The sequence below is a fragment of the Siniperca chuatsi genome, linkage group LG13, assembly GCF_020085105.1.
Source record: "Siniperca chuatsi isolate FFG_IHB_CAS linkage group LG13, ASM2008510v1, whole genome shotgun sequence".
Classification (NCBI taxonomy): Eukaryota; Metazoa; Chordata; class Actinopteri; order Centrarchiformes; family Sinipercidae; genus Siniperca; species Siniperca chuatsi.
In genome coordinates this window covers 9,213,085-9,231,717 of record NC_058054.1, presented here as the reverse complement: position 1 = coordinate 9,231,717, position 18,633 = coordinate 9,213,085, and the positions used below count along the sequence as shown (strand labels likewise).

At 43.2% G+C, this 18,633-nt stretch overlaps 1 protein-coding gene across 1 annotated transcript in view; it reads right to left on the bottom strand.

Moving 5' to 3' along the window:
• Positions 1–18,633, bottom strand: part of LOC122886346 (receptor-type tyrosine-protein phosphatase F-like) — a 164,126-nt gene that overhangs the window by 23,254 nt on the left and 122,239 nt on the right. Inside the window, 7 exon segments of the mRNA XM_044218389.1 lie at positions 782–814; positions 3,616–3,728; positions 5,839–5,850; positions 7,440–7,594; positions 14,273–14,497; positions 15,720–15,798; positions 18,142–18,389. Of these exon segments, the coding sequence (XP_044074324.1) occupies positions 782–814; positions 3,616–3,728; positions 5,839–5,850; positions 7,440–7,594; positions 14,273–14,497; positions 15,720–15,798; positions 18,142–18,389 (865 nt within the window).

Below are 18,633 nucleotides of genomic sequence, written 5' to 3'. Positions count from 1 at the left end.
TTTCTCATCACTGGGTTATTGGATGATTTATTGCTAATCTACCGACACAAATTCCCCCTGTGCCTCTGAACTTGGCAAGGCTCTGTGCTTAAACGGATTGCTGGGAACTTGCCTTATGTGTTAAAAGTTAACTGTATGCGATGCATGAAGAAGCTCTAAAGTTGTACATGGAGCATCATTAACCTTACATATATCCTTGAAGTCACAGAAAGATCAGAAAGACAATTTAAAAAGGTATAAATATTAATATTAGTGCCTTTGGCTGAGCGCATCTGTAAGGTCATGGGTCATGCTTTCAGATGAGCGACCACTGCAAGCTCATTATTGCTTTAATGCTAATGGCTAATGGTTGGTAACTATGGCCACTGCACAAGATGAGACCTAACCAATTATACTAATTTAATCCTATCACACAGAGGGATCTTAACATCAGTGTGTATGTGTTTATACGTGCTCAGCCAGGTCTTTTACAGACATGCTGTTGGGTAAATGGAGAGTGAAGCCATAGATAACAAGGCTAATGTACAGCAAGTGTAACTGTCCGCACTGCTCAACTATCCATGAAACCATCTCGTCCTCTGCCTCCGCACCAAAAAGGTGTTGTGGGAAGTTCACAGCAAAGACAGGGCATTGCTGCATCCTTGGAGCACTAGAGGCTTCAAGCTTGTGGGCTTGTGATGTCTGTCAGGATTGCAATGGGGGAATGGGATCAGGGGCGAGTGAGAGAGGAAGAGAGACTGCATGTGTGGGAAATACACAGTAGGTGAGAGAGAAAACTAACTTGGAGTGTTGGGGCAGCGATGAGAGCTGGTACCTGTGGAGAGAGGAGAGTGAAGGAGGGAGGAAGAAGAACACTCAATCAATGGAGATGGCTCAGGATCAGACCAGGGCCAAACAGTATCTGCAAATAATCTTTTAAGCTAGTTGGAGTGCGCAGCGGGTGGTGTTTGTCCTCTCAGGACAATTCAAGTAGTGTAGTTAAGGCTGTTAAACAGAAGTGCATACAAAGCTTGACTTTCTAATACTACACTGTGACTGCTCAGTGTAAACTGCACTACTGAGTAAAGGACACTACATGTTTTGGGTGTTATTGTCAAGGTTTTGGCCATCATTTTGGTTATTGGTTATGATAACATTATACTATAATTACTGAGATCTGGGAACATGAAATGTGTGTGATCAGACAGGTTATAAACAAGTCAACATTTTTGCCAGAGGATCTAAACCACTCTATTTGATGGTACAATATATGTTGGAAATCTTGGTAATATCCCCTCTTTACACATGAAAACTGTGAACATGCATAACTACACCAACAGTAAGTATGGTTGGTCATGTTGAACCAGGAAGTCAGTCTGTAAACTTTGATGCACAACAGTTTGGGTAATAATTTGGGTAATAATTTTACCATTTGATTTTGTTTTCTCTTTCAAATAAGTTTGGCTAACCTGGGGGTTTGCTTAAAACCTTTACAACTGTTTGACTGCTTGTATTATTTGGTCTATAGGACTTATTTATTTAAATCAATTATCACAGATATCAGCAACTGAGTACAATCTTATTATCACTGACAGAAATGATGCCCAAAACTACAACCTCGGTTATATGAAACTCTGTGACTATTTACTGTAAATTGCACTGCTCTGTAAATGGCACTACATGCTTTTTCTGAAATGTCAAGTTAAGTATTTGCAAATACTATCTGAACCAGGTCTGCCAAGTATAAACCAGGTCAGTTACTCATAGAACTACACGCCTGCTGCTGGAGCGCCAAAAGGTACAGTCAAGATCTGTTTTACAAACCAACATGCTGGAGACATGAGCTGCAATCAGCTTGACCACTTAACAAAAATCAGAATCAGAGCAGGAATGTTCACCTGCTGTGGGCAAATCAAAGAGAGAAAGAGTGAGAGGACAGAGGAATGGGCTGTTCAATATTCACTCAGCCTTGGAATCTCTCAGGTTTTCACGAGCTAGTCAGAGCCTTAGTGATTTTTGATAATCACCACTCTTGAAGCAAAACAGCGAAGTGGAAAGAGAGAGAAAGAAGGAGATAAATGTTGACATAGAGAGAGAGAGAGGGGGACAGAGAGTGAGAGACGGAGAGAGAGATTAACCTACAGGGGGAAATGGAAGACAAAAGAGGATAGAGCAGGAGTGGGAGGATGGGAGCGGCAGCACTGCTTAATTCCTCTGCAGGGGTTCAAAGCGGTTGCATGTGTGTGTACGGCGAATGGGATCTTTAGTAACCCGTGAGAAGGGATGCACACATCCACACACACACACCGACACACACACAGAAAACACACACAAATGCGTGTGCACCAGGGTTGACATTTTCTCTCAGCTCCATTGTTCCCTTCGCCTGGCTCACCTTGACATCAGAGGCAGCAGGACTCATTACCAGCTAGGGGGAATGAAAGGAGCTCATGGAGGGAGGAGGAGCGAGGACCGGGGGAGGAGGGAGGAGATCAGGAGGAAAAAGGAAGAAGGCTGATGCTGAGGCGGGCACCCTGACAACCCCCCACCCCACCCAACTGCGCGTGGATGGAATCTGAATTCACTCTGCCTGACTCCACTGATACCGTCCAGAGCTGGGTATGATGGCGAACACAATTTGTTTATTTTCTCTTAGTGACCAATTTTTCTTTTTTTGAGAACTGGTCAGATTTACAGCCTGAGGATAAATAACAAAATAAGCTGGACACATGAATTTCATACAGCAACACCTGCTACAAAGCACTAATAAACAAGAGATCCATCAAAAGAACAGGAAGGCTGGCATTCATTGCAGAAGTAGATTGCTTCTGGAAAGTCTGTTGAGTTTAGTTGGAAAAAAAAATCTTTCCAAAATGCAATATCCACCATTTGAGGAAAAAAAAAACTTGAAAATAAGATAAATAAGAAAAAAAGATATTAAGGAACACTATTAAAAGGTATGAGTCACCTTTAGATATTTTCTTTCAGTGCTGAAGATAGGATCATGTGATGAATTTTAGGGAGGATTTTCATTTTGGAATAAAGCCCCTTCAGTATATACTTTTTACTCAGTTTAAAAAAAGAAAGTTGACTGAACTTGCACTCTTTTCCAGTCCAAAATTCACACACTTAACACTGTATAGACATTCACTCAATATTTAACAAACTTGCCCAATACCACAAACTTTCCTCAGTTTACCACTAAGGAGGTCCATGAGAGCAAGTGGAGGTTGATTCCGTGTTCATGTCATATTGGAGTTATCATGAATTCCAGTTTCCGACTTGTAAATAGCGTTCATGTCAACATCCAAGTCGTAATTATGAATGGGAAATGCTGAAAACCAAAGAAAAATCTTTGGTCTTACATCAGCCAAAGTCTGTCGTTTAATGTTATTAAACCCAAATTTAATGGATATGGTGTTATATTGTCATTGCACAGTGTTTTAATCCTCACATGACCAACGCTGTTATCATACAACCATCAAGTCAACTACATGGGAATCTTTCCCATCTCTACCACCCATCCCATTATGACTTGAACATATGCTAATTTATCAAGTTTAGTTGCTGAGGGAAAGCAGACCAAACTTTACCATTTGTAACTACATGTATGATTGCCAGACTGTCGTTTATTACCTGGGGTCTGGTAGTTTAGTCTTCTCATCTCCACAGGGTCGGAGGAGTTGGCCAGCAGGGAGTCTTTCACCCCACCTGAGTGCTCATCTTTGGGTAGGGGTGATGCCCGCTTCCTGAGGTAGCAGAAACAAACAGTATAGCGTTAACCACATCATGCCGAGACCACCTATATGCTTAATACGAGAACTCTAATGTAGTCATCAATTCCTCAAGCTAACTGGAAGTGGAAATGACAGAATGATTAAGAATGACATCAATGTTTCCTCTATATGGTTAGAAAAAAGGACTGAAGGAAATGCACACATTTTCACTGTGTTGCACACTTGATGAGGCTAATGGCATAGTTAATGGTTCTCAAAACTAGTCCTGAGGACCAGCAATTCAAGAGACAGTAGGTACCAGGGCATTACCCCCATTAGTTTGCCAACTGGAGTTTAATGTGTTTGAAGAAACGCCATCATTTTCCTGGAGTGGACTAGGTTGGGTTTGTTTGCTGCTGGATAGGTGACAGCTGCTGTGTGGGTATGTGTACATGACCGTGTGTGTTTGTGTGTAGCATAGATTTAAATGTGCAATTTTCGCTACTGTGTGTGTGTGTGTGCTAACAACACATTGTGTTTACTGGCTTTCCAGATTGAGAGAAAAACAGGCGGATGCTGTAATTAGCTCATCAGCTGGGTGGCACAACACTGGGTAATTAGACCAGTTCTGCAGCACCTGCGCTGCCAGGCCCGGACTAGCTGAGTCTAGCATAGCACAGAACAGAACAGCACAGCTCGGATTTGCTCAGCTCTGTCAACCGTAGCCTTGTCCATCAGGCAGAGAGAGGAATAGTAAACGCAGCCTGCCTGTATTCTAATGTTCAGACAGCCAGCATATGTTGACATACACACACAAATAGGCACACAGATGTATGCTTTCCCACCTCACTCACTTTCACAACTACACACACTCACACAGATACAGCTGCAGACTCACAAGCCTTCTTACTGCAAATGGAAATGGGCGGAAGGAAGCATCAGGGCACCCTGTGGAAATTTCACATCTCATTGCACTCCATTTGCAAGTGGCGAGCGTGGGTTTTAGGCAGGAGCAGAGCCTTCTGTTGAAGCCTGGTGTGGTGAGAATACATAAAGCTGGTGGTGCACACACAGCCTTAACCCAGTCCACCTCAGCCACTGGGGCTTGGGCCTCACCGCCACCTGTTATCTTATGCTGCAGGGGCTTAAGCCAATGCTAGCAGCGTGACGGCTAATCTATGACAAGTATCTTTTCCTCTCCAGCCAAGAGCTGAGCCAGACCGTATCCGGTTTTCCCAGAGACCGCTGCTGGTGCTGGGCTGGGCTGGGGGAAGGGGTGAAAGAGATGGGCATCTGTGATCTGTTCTCCACACCCCTCATGTCTCCCTCTGACCCAATCAGATGCCAATCTACATGACACTTTAGTGCTGGGCTAGAGTAAACATGGCAGCAATCTCAATGAGATTGCTTATCTCAGGCTCAAAGTGAGAGTTAAGACATGTGAGAATGTAAGTACACACACACACTCATATACACACACAGAGTGAGTGTATGAGTGTGTGTGCAGCACAGGGTGCGCTTAATGAGGGTAGAACAGGGCCCTTTGTTGAGACTCCTGCCACGAGGAAGCAGGGAGAGGGGGGAAAAAGGCTAAAAGTGGAGGAATGGGTCTCTGTGGAAAATGTCAGCTTAAAAGATGGGAACATTTCTTTTTCAGCAGTTTCCCTGTCTGGCATTTACTTCACAATGGCCCATTCAGCAGCAGGTGATGCCTTGGCATATTCAGATGGGGCCAATCCTGAAGGGGCGCACTGACACTGGCTGGATAATGAAACACAGCACGGAGACAAACCATGGCATACAGGACGATCTGAGGAGGAACACTGGCACTAGATGTGGAACATGCACTGGTATACAGACGTGACCTGGGGGTTCCTTTGACCCCAGTTATCAAGGGCTGCAGAGTCTGCTGCTTCTCCTGTCTTGTAAGTCATGTAAAACTGAACAAATCAGATCAGACACACCAATTTAAAGATATTTCCTTTTATTTCTATTTGAGTGGATTTTTTTTAATGCCCATTGGAGCTGAGAGGAAGCTGACCCTGCAACCCTAAAGAGCTGATGAATACCACCAATTTCACAACACAAATGAAAGGGTGGTGGGAAATGAAGTTGTGACTGGTGTAACAGTGACAGTACCCACCTTTCCTGTTTGCTGCATTCACAGGGGGTAAAAAGAGGGGGGGGGGGATTAATAGGTAATTGTTATCCATATGGACCTATAACTTCTTAACTCAAAGTTTGTTATAATTCTGTACTATTTCTTCCAAAAATGTAAACCACATCTTGAAAGCACAGCATAAAAAGTTAGTCCACACTCACTGGAGACTTTTGAGAATAACCTCATCATTGTTCACTGCTGGTGTTGGTCTTGGCGAATATGCAGGTAGCAATAACAACCTGAGCAAGGGTGTGATTATTCCTTTGCACATTTATTGCCAGTCCACACTGAAAAGGGCATACAGCCACCTCCCCACAGTCCCTCCTGTCGATCTGTGTCTACATGGAGAAAGGGCTTCCAGACAGAGGATGTGCTACTCAGCAGTGAGCTGTCTCAAGGCCTATTATTAACCAGCCCCTTTCTAAGTCTGCTGGAGACGGCAGCCACACAGCAGTCTGCGAGGCTGTGGATGGCAGGTTGGAGAATAGGTATGATGTGAAATGGAGAATTTGTAATGCAGCCATCAGGAGAAGATAGGGAGGTAGGACATAATCAGGAAGAAGCCAAGTGAGGCAAATAATGGCTTGTAGGAAATGGATTCCCATCTAAATGGTATTTTTATAGTGTCCAAACCACATTATCGTTATTATTATTGCTTCCTCTGTTAAAATACAAATAATTGTTTAATACTAACAAGCCTTAAGACAGGCTGGTTGTATCTAGGGCGGCAACTAATGATTATTTTAGAGCTTCAATCTTATCGACCGTCGATCGACAGAAAATTAATCAGCAACTATCTTTATAATTAATTTATCATTTTAGTCATTTTTAAAGGAAAAATGCCCAAAATTCTCAAATCTTTTGTCTGACCAACAATCCAAAACCCAAAAGATATTCAATTTACAATGATATCAAAAATAGAAAAGCAGCAAATCCTCAGCAGCAAATGTTCGGCACTTTTACTTAATAAATCACATAAAATGATTAATTACTAAAAATAGTTGTTGACCAGCTGATCGACTAATCGTTTCACCACTAGTTGTATCATTATCCATTTATTTGTACCCCTCCTGGACCTTGTTGGCCTGTGTGCATCCACGGTGTGCTGCACAGGGGAAGCTGAAGTGCTTTTAAGAGATATTGACTGAGCTTTTAGTTAAGCCCTCTGTTGCAGCCTTCTGTTTCTTATTTGAAATGACCAATGGTGTTGGCCAAAACACATTTCTCACTCCTAACTAAGGGTTTTTGACAGCCAAGCTGTGCTTTTCATTAGGGAGGCAATGTCAGCTGCCACTTCAACTGACACTTCACATAGTACTGTTAAAAATGGCCAACTGGGCCCAGTTCTTGTGAAGCGAAATTACGATTTTCAACAAATCCTTTGGTTCCTTTCCCGTTACACTATATATTATGGTATGGAAATTGCATGTTATTGTTTGGTGTGTGAGCAGCCTGTAAGTGGCAGAGGGGATCATGTCTCATTACAATTCCTGATGCAACCAAACGAAATCTACAATCACAAGTGTCACTGCAGTTCAACCTCACACAAACACAGAGAAGAATGACTGAGCACAACCCCTTACTTCTTAAAGAGCAGGATGGCGATGACGATGATGATGATGAGGACCACAGCCAACACTGGGCCCATGACCCACAACATTTCGGGTTGCTCCATCCCCTGAGCCATACTTGTTGTGACCTGGATTGGGTCTGAATAGGGACTGGCCGAAAATGTCATCTGTAAGGGAGAAGAAAAGAGGGAAAGTGCAGGTGCATGAGAGCCAAGTCACTTCAGAGCTATAACATTATACATTTGAATATTTTTTTTACCTTTTGTATTGGTTTTCACAAATATACTGGCTACGTGAAGAACTGCAGGTGCTTATTACTACAACAAAACCTCAAAACAGACTCAAGGTAAGAAATGCCCTTTTCTGATGATGCTAAGGACACGTGTCATACATTTGTTGTCATAAATTTGTTGTCATAAATTTGTTGTCATAAATTTGAGAAGAGGCAAATAATAGGAGATAATGACAGACACGCTAACAGGCAGCCTCTTATTATATAGTATTTTCTATAGCTAATGTAACAATGTTGGAAACAATGAAATACTAAGAATATATATAGTGTTAGCTAAATCTACCTTGATAAAGAAAGAATATCAATATATCTGACTGCAGATTTCTTGTTTCTGGCACCCTGAGAACCAAGTAATTTCATGCTAATAATAGGCCACGGTTCAAGGATGCAGCAGAACAAGCCATAAAGCTATCGACCTAACTCAAAAGACACTTTCCTAAAAACAATCACCATCTTGGTTAATGAAGTTATTATTATGTTTCTATTAAAGCATTGCATCACATTAGAGATGGTGACAGAGCAAGTGTGAGACAGGAGAGTGAGAGAGGCAGAGACAGAGAGGCAGGGATGAGTGTGCATGTCCCTTGGCCACTGAGATAAATGGGGGCACAGGAGAGGACTCATCTCTTCTTCATTAGTGTTCACACCGTGACGGAAGAGGATGAGGTGGAGGAGGAGGTGGCGGTGAGGGTGCGTTTGTAAATGAGACATCTCTTCACTCCTTCGTCTTCAAATGACAGGGGGAGGTGTGCGTGAGTGTGTGTCTGAGGACTGGGTGCATGAGGCGACACAGTATGATGTTTAAAAAAAGTGTCTGAAAGAAGAGGGAGTCCAACTGCAGGAGAGCAAGGTGACAGATGAGAAAGAGAAAGAGGGAGGTGTGAGGCATCTGTCATTAGAGCTCAGCGTGCCTCCTATTGAATGACGATGGGAGATTGGTGGGGGGGGGTGCGCGCGGAGGGGCATGGGTGACAGATCGCAGCCCTCGAAGGGAATTGGGCTCCCAGCATGCAGCGAGAGTGGCGGGGCGGCAGGCAGCAGTAATCCGGATCATTAGCCGCACAGCAGCCTGCTCTTCGGCACACAGGCAGATATTAATTGGAAAGATAAGCTGAGATGAGTTTAAAGAGTCCTGTGCTCTGTCATATAGTTCTGTTATCTCTCCTACTCTTGGGCAACTGCCGGAAAAATTTACAGTATGGGTGTGTGAGTGTTACAGCATGTCTCACATGCGTACGTGCAAACCAGTGTGCTCTGATGTCAGGCACAGAAACACGATAACTCAAGTTTTCAACTCACATTTTCATATTACAGCGGTAGTTTACAGAAGCAATGTTTTGCATTTGTCTTTGTCTTTCACACGCAGAGATACACACACCAGACACATGAGACCGGTTCTCTCCCGTTCTATGTGCCTTTGGGAGGAACCTATTATGTAAGAACAAAGAGAAACGACACAGCGGTGGGACACTGCTGATGTGACGACACCACAAGGCTTCCAGTTCCTTCGGGAGGGCCAAAAAAAGACTGTAGGATGTGGCCCTGCAGGGAATCCTGAGAAAAAACTTTTTTTTTGCGTAGTGTAACAAATGACTGCAGCTGTGCTTTCAGAGAAGGATAAGGGAGGAAGAGCGAGAGGAGAGGAGTGGTGAACAAAAAGAGAGGACTTTTTGTCTGTTGGTCACGCCAAAGTACTGGGATCATCCATTTGAACGGCCTTAATATCTGATAAAAGCTCAGTCACGCAGCTCCTAATGCCTCAGCCCTCGCAGAGTGGTATCACAATGGAGCGATGGTGCAGGGAAGGAATGTGTGAGCCTGAGAGTGAGTGAGTCAGAGACAGTGAGAGACATAAAAGTAAATATATGTGTATGTGTATCTCTTACCACTCTGAGTCAGTGTGAATGCATGTGTACAGTATGGACATGGGTGGATTTGTGTATGTGAGATGTAGTGTCAACTCCATGTCAAAATACCTGGATTTACTCATCTCAAAGGCTAATGAATCTTAAATCTTTTACCTACAATTCTTTTTTATTAAGGATATATGAGACCAATGTATAAAACATTAAGGTAGCAGGCTTTGCTGGCTGACACTTTAGTCAATCGAAATGTCTCAACTGTAGATAATTAACCTTAATTACATAAGAAATTTGCATTAAGTACCACCAAAGTAAGTAGGCTACACCTGCTATTTCAATGTGTCGATATTAATATAGATATTTAATCACCATTTCAGATCGTATGCTGCTCAGATCTCATTTTCAGGTTGTGCTGACAAATTGTGAACGATAATTAAGCTGCCACTCAAAACTGAAGTGCCTTCTCAGTCAACAAAAAGTGATAACAGACCTCAGTGTAATCTTCGGTTTTTAGTTATTTATAACTTAAGTTGCTTAAAAATGTTGAGAGCCAAACCAAAATAGGTTTAAAAGGGAATCGAATTTGGAAAGAGGATTAGATATTGGATTCAGATTTGATAAAATTCTATTAAACCACATCCATACTGAGAAGAGACACAGGCGAGTATTTGAATGTGGATGTCGATAACTGTGTGCATCTGTCAGTGAGAAAAAGAGAAAGTGTGTGATTGTGTGTCAAGTCTGTAAACAAATGTGTGTAAGAGCATGTGTGAGAGTCAGTTTTTCAGAGCCTTATCAAGCTCCTCTGAGCCTCCACAAGTGTGTGTGTTTGTCTAGGCTGCAGCCGCTGAGAGTGTGTGTGTATGATCGTAAGTGTTTGTCTGAGACGGAGTAAGAGAACAAGAGAGAAAGAGTGGGTGATGAGAGATGGCAGAGAGCGAGGAGACAGAGAGAGAAAGGCTGAGGCAGAGGTGTTATGGTAGTAGCAGTATATGGAGTATGCTATCTGGCCCGTGGGCTACACAACTTCCCCAGTCAGCTGCTGCTCCGCCATCCCCTGAGCGCAGAATCCGCTATGCGCAGCACAGGCACATTTGTTTCAACTCGGCTTTGACCCCGCTAGCTCCATGTCTCTCCAAAAGTGGCTTAAATAAGCCACAGGGGTGTGCGCCAGACAAACAAACAAACATGCAAAGACGCCCATTATGTATCTGCTGCTCGCTCTGCTTCCCCAGGGAGGCTGAGGAGCCCACATTCTCCTCATTGTTGCAAGACACAGGGAGAGACAGCGAGAGGGAGGGAGAAGGAAGGCAAGAGAAAGAGATATAGAGACAGAAAAGAGATATAGAGACAGAAAAAAAACAGATGTACAAAACCTGAGAGGGAAAGATGATAGTATGTGTGAGTATGGTTTTTTTTCTTGTTTGTCTCTATGATTGTGTTTTATTATGTGTTTTATCCCTGCAAAGGACTGCAAATTAGTTATGGGTGGAAGTAAATTTTATTATTATTAATTTTAAATTTTATTTAAATGTAACAATGCCTATGTGTATCGTCCCTGTCAAATTAAGCATAAAAAAAAATCTATGAGCTAGCTGACGACCCTTCCCCTTCATACTGTAGTTCTCCATTCATACTTTTTTCCTCCACTCTATTTTTCCCTCACATGTCTTCTTTCCCATTCAACACCAGAAACTGCACTTTTCCCTCACTAGCTGTCTGAATACCAAGTATCCAGATATCTGGAGGCATCGCTAGAGGGAGACGCCACTGGGAGCAGATAATAGTACAGTTGAACAGAGAATCCTATCGATGATGCCTATATTCCTACCACCCTTGGTGAAAAGTTGGCCTTGAATATGATTATACTCTCTGCTAGAAAAAGCATCTTGTTTTCATAATTCTCTCTTCATATTGTTTGTCAAAGCCTTTTGAATTTCAAAAGAAGCCAGTCTTCCATGTTAAGGGTGTTTTGAGCCCAGAGCACCAACAGAATTAGTGCTACAAAGCCAATTCTTTGAGAGTGAGTAGAATATAAATGCCTGGATAGCACTGCAAACAGAAAACTGTGGTTAACACATTTGAAACTCTCTGTTTTGGTTTCTCTCTGCGCCACAAGCTCACCTCTCCCTTATCAAAAGAAAAGCACACATTAGCACAGTCTCCTCCTCTTCCATCAGTTCACTTTCTCTCATGCGAGCTTCACAGGCTGGACGGGACACAAGACAAAAAATTTGGCTTTCGTCTTTTCCTCTCTCCAAGACCACCCCTCCTCTCTGTCTCACATCACACAATATTTCATGCTACCTCCCTCCCTCACTCTCTTCTCGAATTAAATGATACTGTTTATACACACCCAGCATCTATCATCCCATTTCACACTTCCCCCGGCTTGTTTATCTGCCTTGGGTGCTGGGGAGACATGAAGGCACACTCTCTTCTTTCTCTCTCTCATCCCCCTTTGCCTTCCTTCCTTCTCTTCTTCCCTCCAACCACTGCTGGCTGCTTGTGGCCATTGATATACGAGGGCTTATTAAACCCTGGCAGTCCTGTTTGATCTACGCTGGGGGAGTTTGGGTGGTGGCTAGGAAGTGTAGTAAAGATACAAGTCATTTACTCCAGTACTTGTTGTCTTATTCTCCTGGGTCTGGTGAAGATCCTGCTCGAGGCAGCTTCTGCCAACTGCTCAAACTCGCTGTGCGCTTTACCTTCTGTACCCGTTTGTGTTTGGTAATAAATGTTTGCAAGTGCTGCGTTGGGGGTGACAAAAACAAACACTGCTGTGGTATCTGAGTTTCCCAAAGAGTGCTGTTAGGGGATTTGTGCGGCGATCAATGACAGCCTGCCTGTAGTCACCACCTCAGAATTCAGTATGTTTTCATGCACAAAAGAAACCAGGTTACTGCGAGAAATTAATAAATCAAGGTGTTGATTGCACTGCAGTAATCTTTTTACTGTAAATCCTATGTTTATCATATGTAGCAGGTCAGTTACTGGATTTCTTTCCTATGCCCTACTGTAATTTTGAACCAAGGATGGCATATTTTGAGTGAATTTGTAACACAGTATGATGATGCAGCCTGAAGAGGGTTTTTGATTCCCAGGGACTTTGGACTGGTGGTTCAGTGAGAGGACAGGCTCTGTAGTAAGAAACTGACAGTTTTTCCTTTCTATGTGCGCACATGTCTGATTATTTTTTATTTTTACAGAAAGTCTACTGTCAACTGTGGATGTCAACTTATTTAGACTTCTTGTTTCAGTTTCAGTGTTAGTCTGACTTTGGATAAAATTATTTTGGGTACAAGGACGCACTGCAACGAGTAATGATCTTTCCTTTGATCCCTGTCGCAGCGATACCTTCTCTGTCTAAAGTCTTTGTCATGCACATACGTACATGTAAAAACCTTGTGATAAAACCATTTGAGTCAATACATGGTCACAAAAAAGTTTCTCCAGCAATGTAGCAAACCTGTAAACCTTTACTGCAGAAAGCCGTCAATAACCAGGTTACTGAAGTGAAAGTAAACACATTGATTGACTCACCCTGTGAGTGAAGCCTGATTAATCCAAGCTATTAAGTTTAAAGGTGGGAGGGTGCTACACAGTTTAAGGAGGGGGAGTACACAGAAAAAGACAACCTGGTGTGTCTGGCAGGTGCAGTAAGAGTGTTGTGCAGTGATGGGTTTAAGCATCTCCTTTGAAGTCAAGTGTATCATGGCTGCCCGCTATAGCCTCCTTCGTACCACCCTCCCCTTGTCTGAGCAAAGAAGTGGGGGATTATTGGGGGCTTTAGGGACATTTAAAGCAGCATTTCAAGGGATTCAGGCCTGCTTTACAGGCTCCCTAGGCCCTATGACCAGGCCTCCGTCTCCCTCTTAACTCCAGCCGCACTAATCAATCTCCTCTGCTCTCTTCACGGTCAAGAAAGATGGGGTGAGGGAGAGAGATACAGGGAAGCAGAGAGTGATCGGGAGAAAAAGAGCTGAGAGGAAAGAGAGAAGAGAAAGAAATAGGTAAAAAGTCTGAGATTTGGTTTCGGACATCGAGCACTCGCTCTCTCTCCCTGTGGTCGCCAAAGGCCCAGCTACTGAATATGCATGTCCCGGATAGTGGAGGAGCCCAAAGCAATCTCAGTCTCTCATTCTTCCTGCAGTGAAGTTTACTCGAGACCATCCCATGGAGAGCTGGACCTCTGTGTTAGTGCTGTTTGACGAGTGCATGGGGCCTCCACTTAGAAAGCCAAGAGTCTTGTATAAGCACTGTAAAGAGATCTGCGTGGGGCCCTGCTGCCTGCCAAAATGGCAAAGCTGGATCTCTGATGTCATTGTCGACTGATAAGGGAGTTATCAGGACAAGCTGCAATGACTTTTAGAGGTGGCCGTATTAAAGGGTAAGTGGCAGTAAAAACAACAACAATTTGGCTTGCCACTGCCATTTTGGAAACACTTAAGGGGCAGCAAGATAGAGCCTGAGGATGGGTGATAAACTTAAATTGTTTGTCAGAAAATAGAAAAGGTACAAATGTACAAATATACAGAACAGGCTCAGGTTTTAATCTAAGAAATCCAAGAGGGGCCTTCATTCAGAAATAATGAACTACTTCAACGACAGTTATGTTGTCAAGAATGATTGTCTGTCCTTAATCAGTAAATGTAAGTTTTACTTAGTGTGTGTGTGTATGTGTGTCTTACATAATTAGCAGTGCTGTCTGTCCCTTCGTATCGAAGTACGGCCAGGACAAAGCAGAGATACTCCTGTGGACTGGTCAGGGGCTTGTTGTAGAAGCCATTGTACCTCTTCTCATCACCCACTGTGAAGGTGGTCGGCAGTGAGGCCAACTTGGCAGCGATGTAAGGCTTGGAGGAATCCAGGTGACGCCTGCGCCTCAGGACAGGGCCTTCACTTGACTTGAGCAGCTGTGGAAAACATAGAGGACAAAGGTTAAGGTGAAGTTTGGCAACAAAGAGTCAAAGTGAGTAGGACCCTGACCTCTGATCGGAGGAGGAGCAAGAAAAAATAAATTTCTTACTAGTAAAGAGACTAAATTTACTGCATCATACTGTAACATGGACGTCAAAGGCGCAATCCTCACAACAATTATTGGGACTTTGGGCAAAAAAAAAATCTTTGAGGGTTGTGTGTGAAAAAAATCCTAAGTAATTTATGTGCAATAGAGCAACTGTCCAGGTCTGGTTCTTACCATGCCTCCAAATAACAGATAATGATTCCACACAGCTAAAATGCCCTTTGCTCAGTGATATAACTTTGCAAACAATGCAGCCAAGCTACGAAGTGAGCAATTAGCGCTTGCTCCAGCACACAATCTCAGCATGACTGCCAGCTTGGTTAATAAATGAGCAGGAGCATACAGCACTGCAGCCTTGTGTTTTCAGCAGCATTTTGTTTTCTGTCACTGATGTCTCATGTGCTGCTCCAGATGTAGCTTTATTAAATCATTATGTCGGCAGGAGGAGACAATGGCCTGCTCAGTGTTTAATGACTCAGGGAGTCCCATCTCTCTCCCTCTCTTGGTCTCTTCTGTTATTTCTTCAGGGAGCTTGAACAACAGCGATTCAAACCAACGAGCCACGCAGTTTACTAAAAAATTATGCTATTAATATTTAGGCATGTCATTTAGCTTAAATTCTCTTGTGGACAAGGAAGACCTTTATTCAAAAGAATAATAAAGCAGTCATAAATCTTCATCCTCATTTGAATACCTTATGTAAAACTTTGTTTGGAGTTGCCAAACCCTGACTATAAAGACTACAAAGAAAAATATGGAGGTACAGCAGTAATTTGGAACTACTGTTTTGAAAAGTGCTATATAAATAAAGTTTACTTGCTTAACATTTACATTAATAGTTATATAAGATTAAGATTATTCTCTGGGCACTCAAACTGTTGGATTCAGCAGATGGGTACTGTCTGCAGACCTGGCATCCAATCAGGACATTCCCCACCTGCCCGAGTGAGTCATTGTTTAAAATCTCTCTGCCCTGCCACCCCCCCGCCTGAGCCCAGAAGGGTAGAGCTAATTAGCTACAACCAGTGACTTCCTACCCAGTTGGAACGGGAGATGCTATCGGTGACCCCTGACCTGGCACATTAGCCAATCAGCCACCGGCTGGCACTCACCTCATCCAGGTCCATCTCGTCTGGATTCTTCCACCGCCGCGTTGACTGGGACACCGGCACCACCACGATGTAGTACCACCTGCCAAGAAAAATAAAGCCTGTGTTAAGACAGACTGACTGAAGCACATACACGCTGAGATCAAAGTGGGCCAAGCACATTAATAACACAGTCAAAACATTTAGAGAGACATACTTTCATTGTGAGGCTTGCTGGGCTGAATTCAAAACTTGAGTGGTACACAAGCGGGTCGAACAAGGTCGAACACCAGCAGATTGGCACTGCATACTCCAATTAATGGCTAATCACTAAGAACATCTGCCATGCAGAATGGAACAAACACTATCCCAGTGAGAGGAGCCTTCAGCTAATAGACATCCCCATAGGATTCCTTAGGTTAATAGGACCAGCTATGTGACTACTCATGTATGTGTTCTTTTACTGCTATCATTATAAAGACCAAAAATAGAAGGACAAAAAAGACATCAGAAAGACATTTAGGAATTTAGGGTTAAACTAAGGAGTACGAAATGAATGGAGGAACATACTTGTGAGTACACAGTGTACAAACATCTGTGTCTGTGCTTATTTATGTGCTGGCTCTCTCTTGCTGTCTCTCTTGTGTCCGTCTTCTCTCAGCTCAAAGTTTTTTCCCCACTGCGGCATTCAACCACTTGTAAAATCAGCTGCTGCTGACAGTGAAAGCAGCTGCTTCTCTCCTCTCCAGGCCTCGACTCTGTGATTCAACAGTCAGTCAAGTCTGGGAGTGGGAGAAGACATGTCTAACAAGACTCCTCATCCCCCCATCACCCACACACATACCTCCACTCTTCCATGCCCAATCACGTGCACTCTTTGCCTGTCAATCTCTGCTGGAGCTTGGCCAGCCCTGTAATCTTTTTACCAATCAACCCTGTGCACTCCCCCTACTAAGATGTGTGTGTATGTGTGTATCTGAAGAAAAGGCTTTACTCGTCAGGTCAGGCACAATTCTGCTCTTAACAATTTGAGTCAAAAGATAATAAAGCTCGACCTGATGTTAAAAGTCTCGATTATCATCAGCCACTGTGTCATAAAGTTGGCTGAGACTAAAAGTTGCGGTTTTAAGTTTCAAAATAGGTTTAGTATTGATCAGATGAAAGTGTGCCACTTGTGGTGCTGTTGCTGTTAGACAGGCTGTTCAGTTTTCAGAATCCCTTTTTAAAAAGAGATTCCGCAATGCTGCCATAAAGAGGACCTGTCATTACGCCCGCTTTGCTTTTTTACACTGAACCAAACAACACTGTTCAATCAACACAACAGTGTGTGATTTCAGATAGCATGCCGGCGTTCCGGAAGCAAAAGAGGCGTGACGTGTAACACAACAGCATCGGTGTCTAGTGTGACGTATAAAATACATGTCGGGCAGCGATCATTACTCTCCTCTGCTCAGATGGTAAGGAGCTCCCGGACCTTGTTGTCTCCCCAATTCTCAGACATTTTCAGTTACTGTGAGTTAGCTGCTAACTGCTGGTGCTAGCTGCTTTTTAAATCCCCCGGTGGTGGGTCACACACATAACACATAATCAAAACGTCACACCCGTCCTGTCCTGCCGGTTTTACCGACTCCCCCATTTTACACAGATGTCAATTCAGCTCTGTTACTACCTCTGCTGCCGGCTCAATGGCGGAACAACAATGCCTCCCCATTCCATGTTTGTATGTTTTATACAGAATGGCGAGGTGGGATAATGGTGCAACATTCCCACCTTGAACAGGCTGTATTAAAGGGGCTACAGTTGCAGTTGAATTAGCTCCCGAATGATAATGTTTTTTGACAACAACTTAGTGGCTGTTTAGGGGCACAGGGCCACAAACGAGGCCCAAAATGCACACATTTCAAGTACAAATTCGTTTGTTCATTTCTTCTCTTCATTACTTACAGTATTAATTTAATTGGATGTTTTTTGTAGCGTTTATACATTTCAACTTGGCATAAAATCAAACTGTAAATGTACTTTTTATTAACTGTCAATGATTAAATGATTCAGTGATTTAACTGCTGGTTGATTGTTGTTCATCACATTTGCACAAATATATGTAAAAACAGTGTTGCCTAATTTAAATGTTACCATATTTTTAGTTCCACAGGGTGGTTTTTGAGAAATAACACTTTCAATACTAACTGGCAATAATATATAGTTCCCTCTTAATATTTTATACAGGTAGCCTGAAAAGGCTACACAAGACACTTTACTGATCGCTGATGGAAAGCTTGGTCACTGCAGCAGCCAAGAATCAAATACAAATGGAACTACATTATCCCTTATGCTAATTCAAAAAAACTGAGTCTACTGGTTAACAATAATCATCATCTATTGGTGGATTTATGCCCAGAGTCAGAGCTAGCCTGTGCCTTCGGTCCTATTGTGTCTCAGTACTGACCTGACACGAGTGGTGGTCAGGACCTTAGGCAGGTTGATGGTCATCTTGCCACCCTGAGCCTGATGTGTGCTGGGCTTGGTCTTGATCAGGTCAGGGGCAGTGCGGATGGACACCTGCTGCTGCAGACCCCCAGCAATGTTGCCCCTGCTTGTCAGCACAAAAGAGTAGTCTGTGTCTGGCTGCAGCTGCGTGATCAGCTTCCTCTTCAGGTTTCCCTGTACTTCCACACTTTGCTGGTTGTATAAAATCTGTGACCACACAAGAGAAAACTTGGAGTTATGGTTTAAGTTAACATACATACACAAAATGTATATCCTCCAGGCAAATGCAATACTCTGTCACTCCCTCTAACGCACATAGATGCACACCTGGACAAAAGCAGTATGGTCCTAAGGGAGGCGCCCATCTCATCTGATGTCTCATCTCATGTGCTTCAGTGTCACACTTGCCCATTGGTGTATATCTAATAGTTTTTTTTTTACACTTTAAATT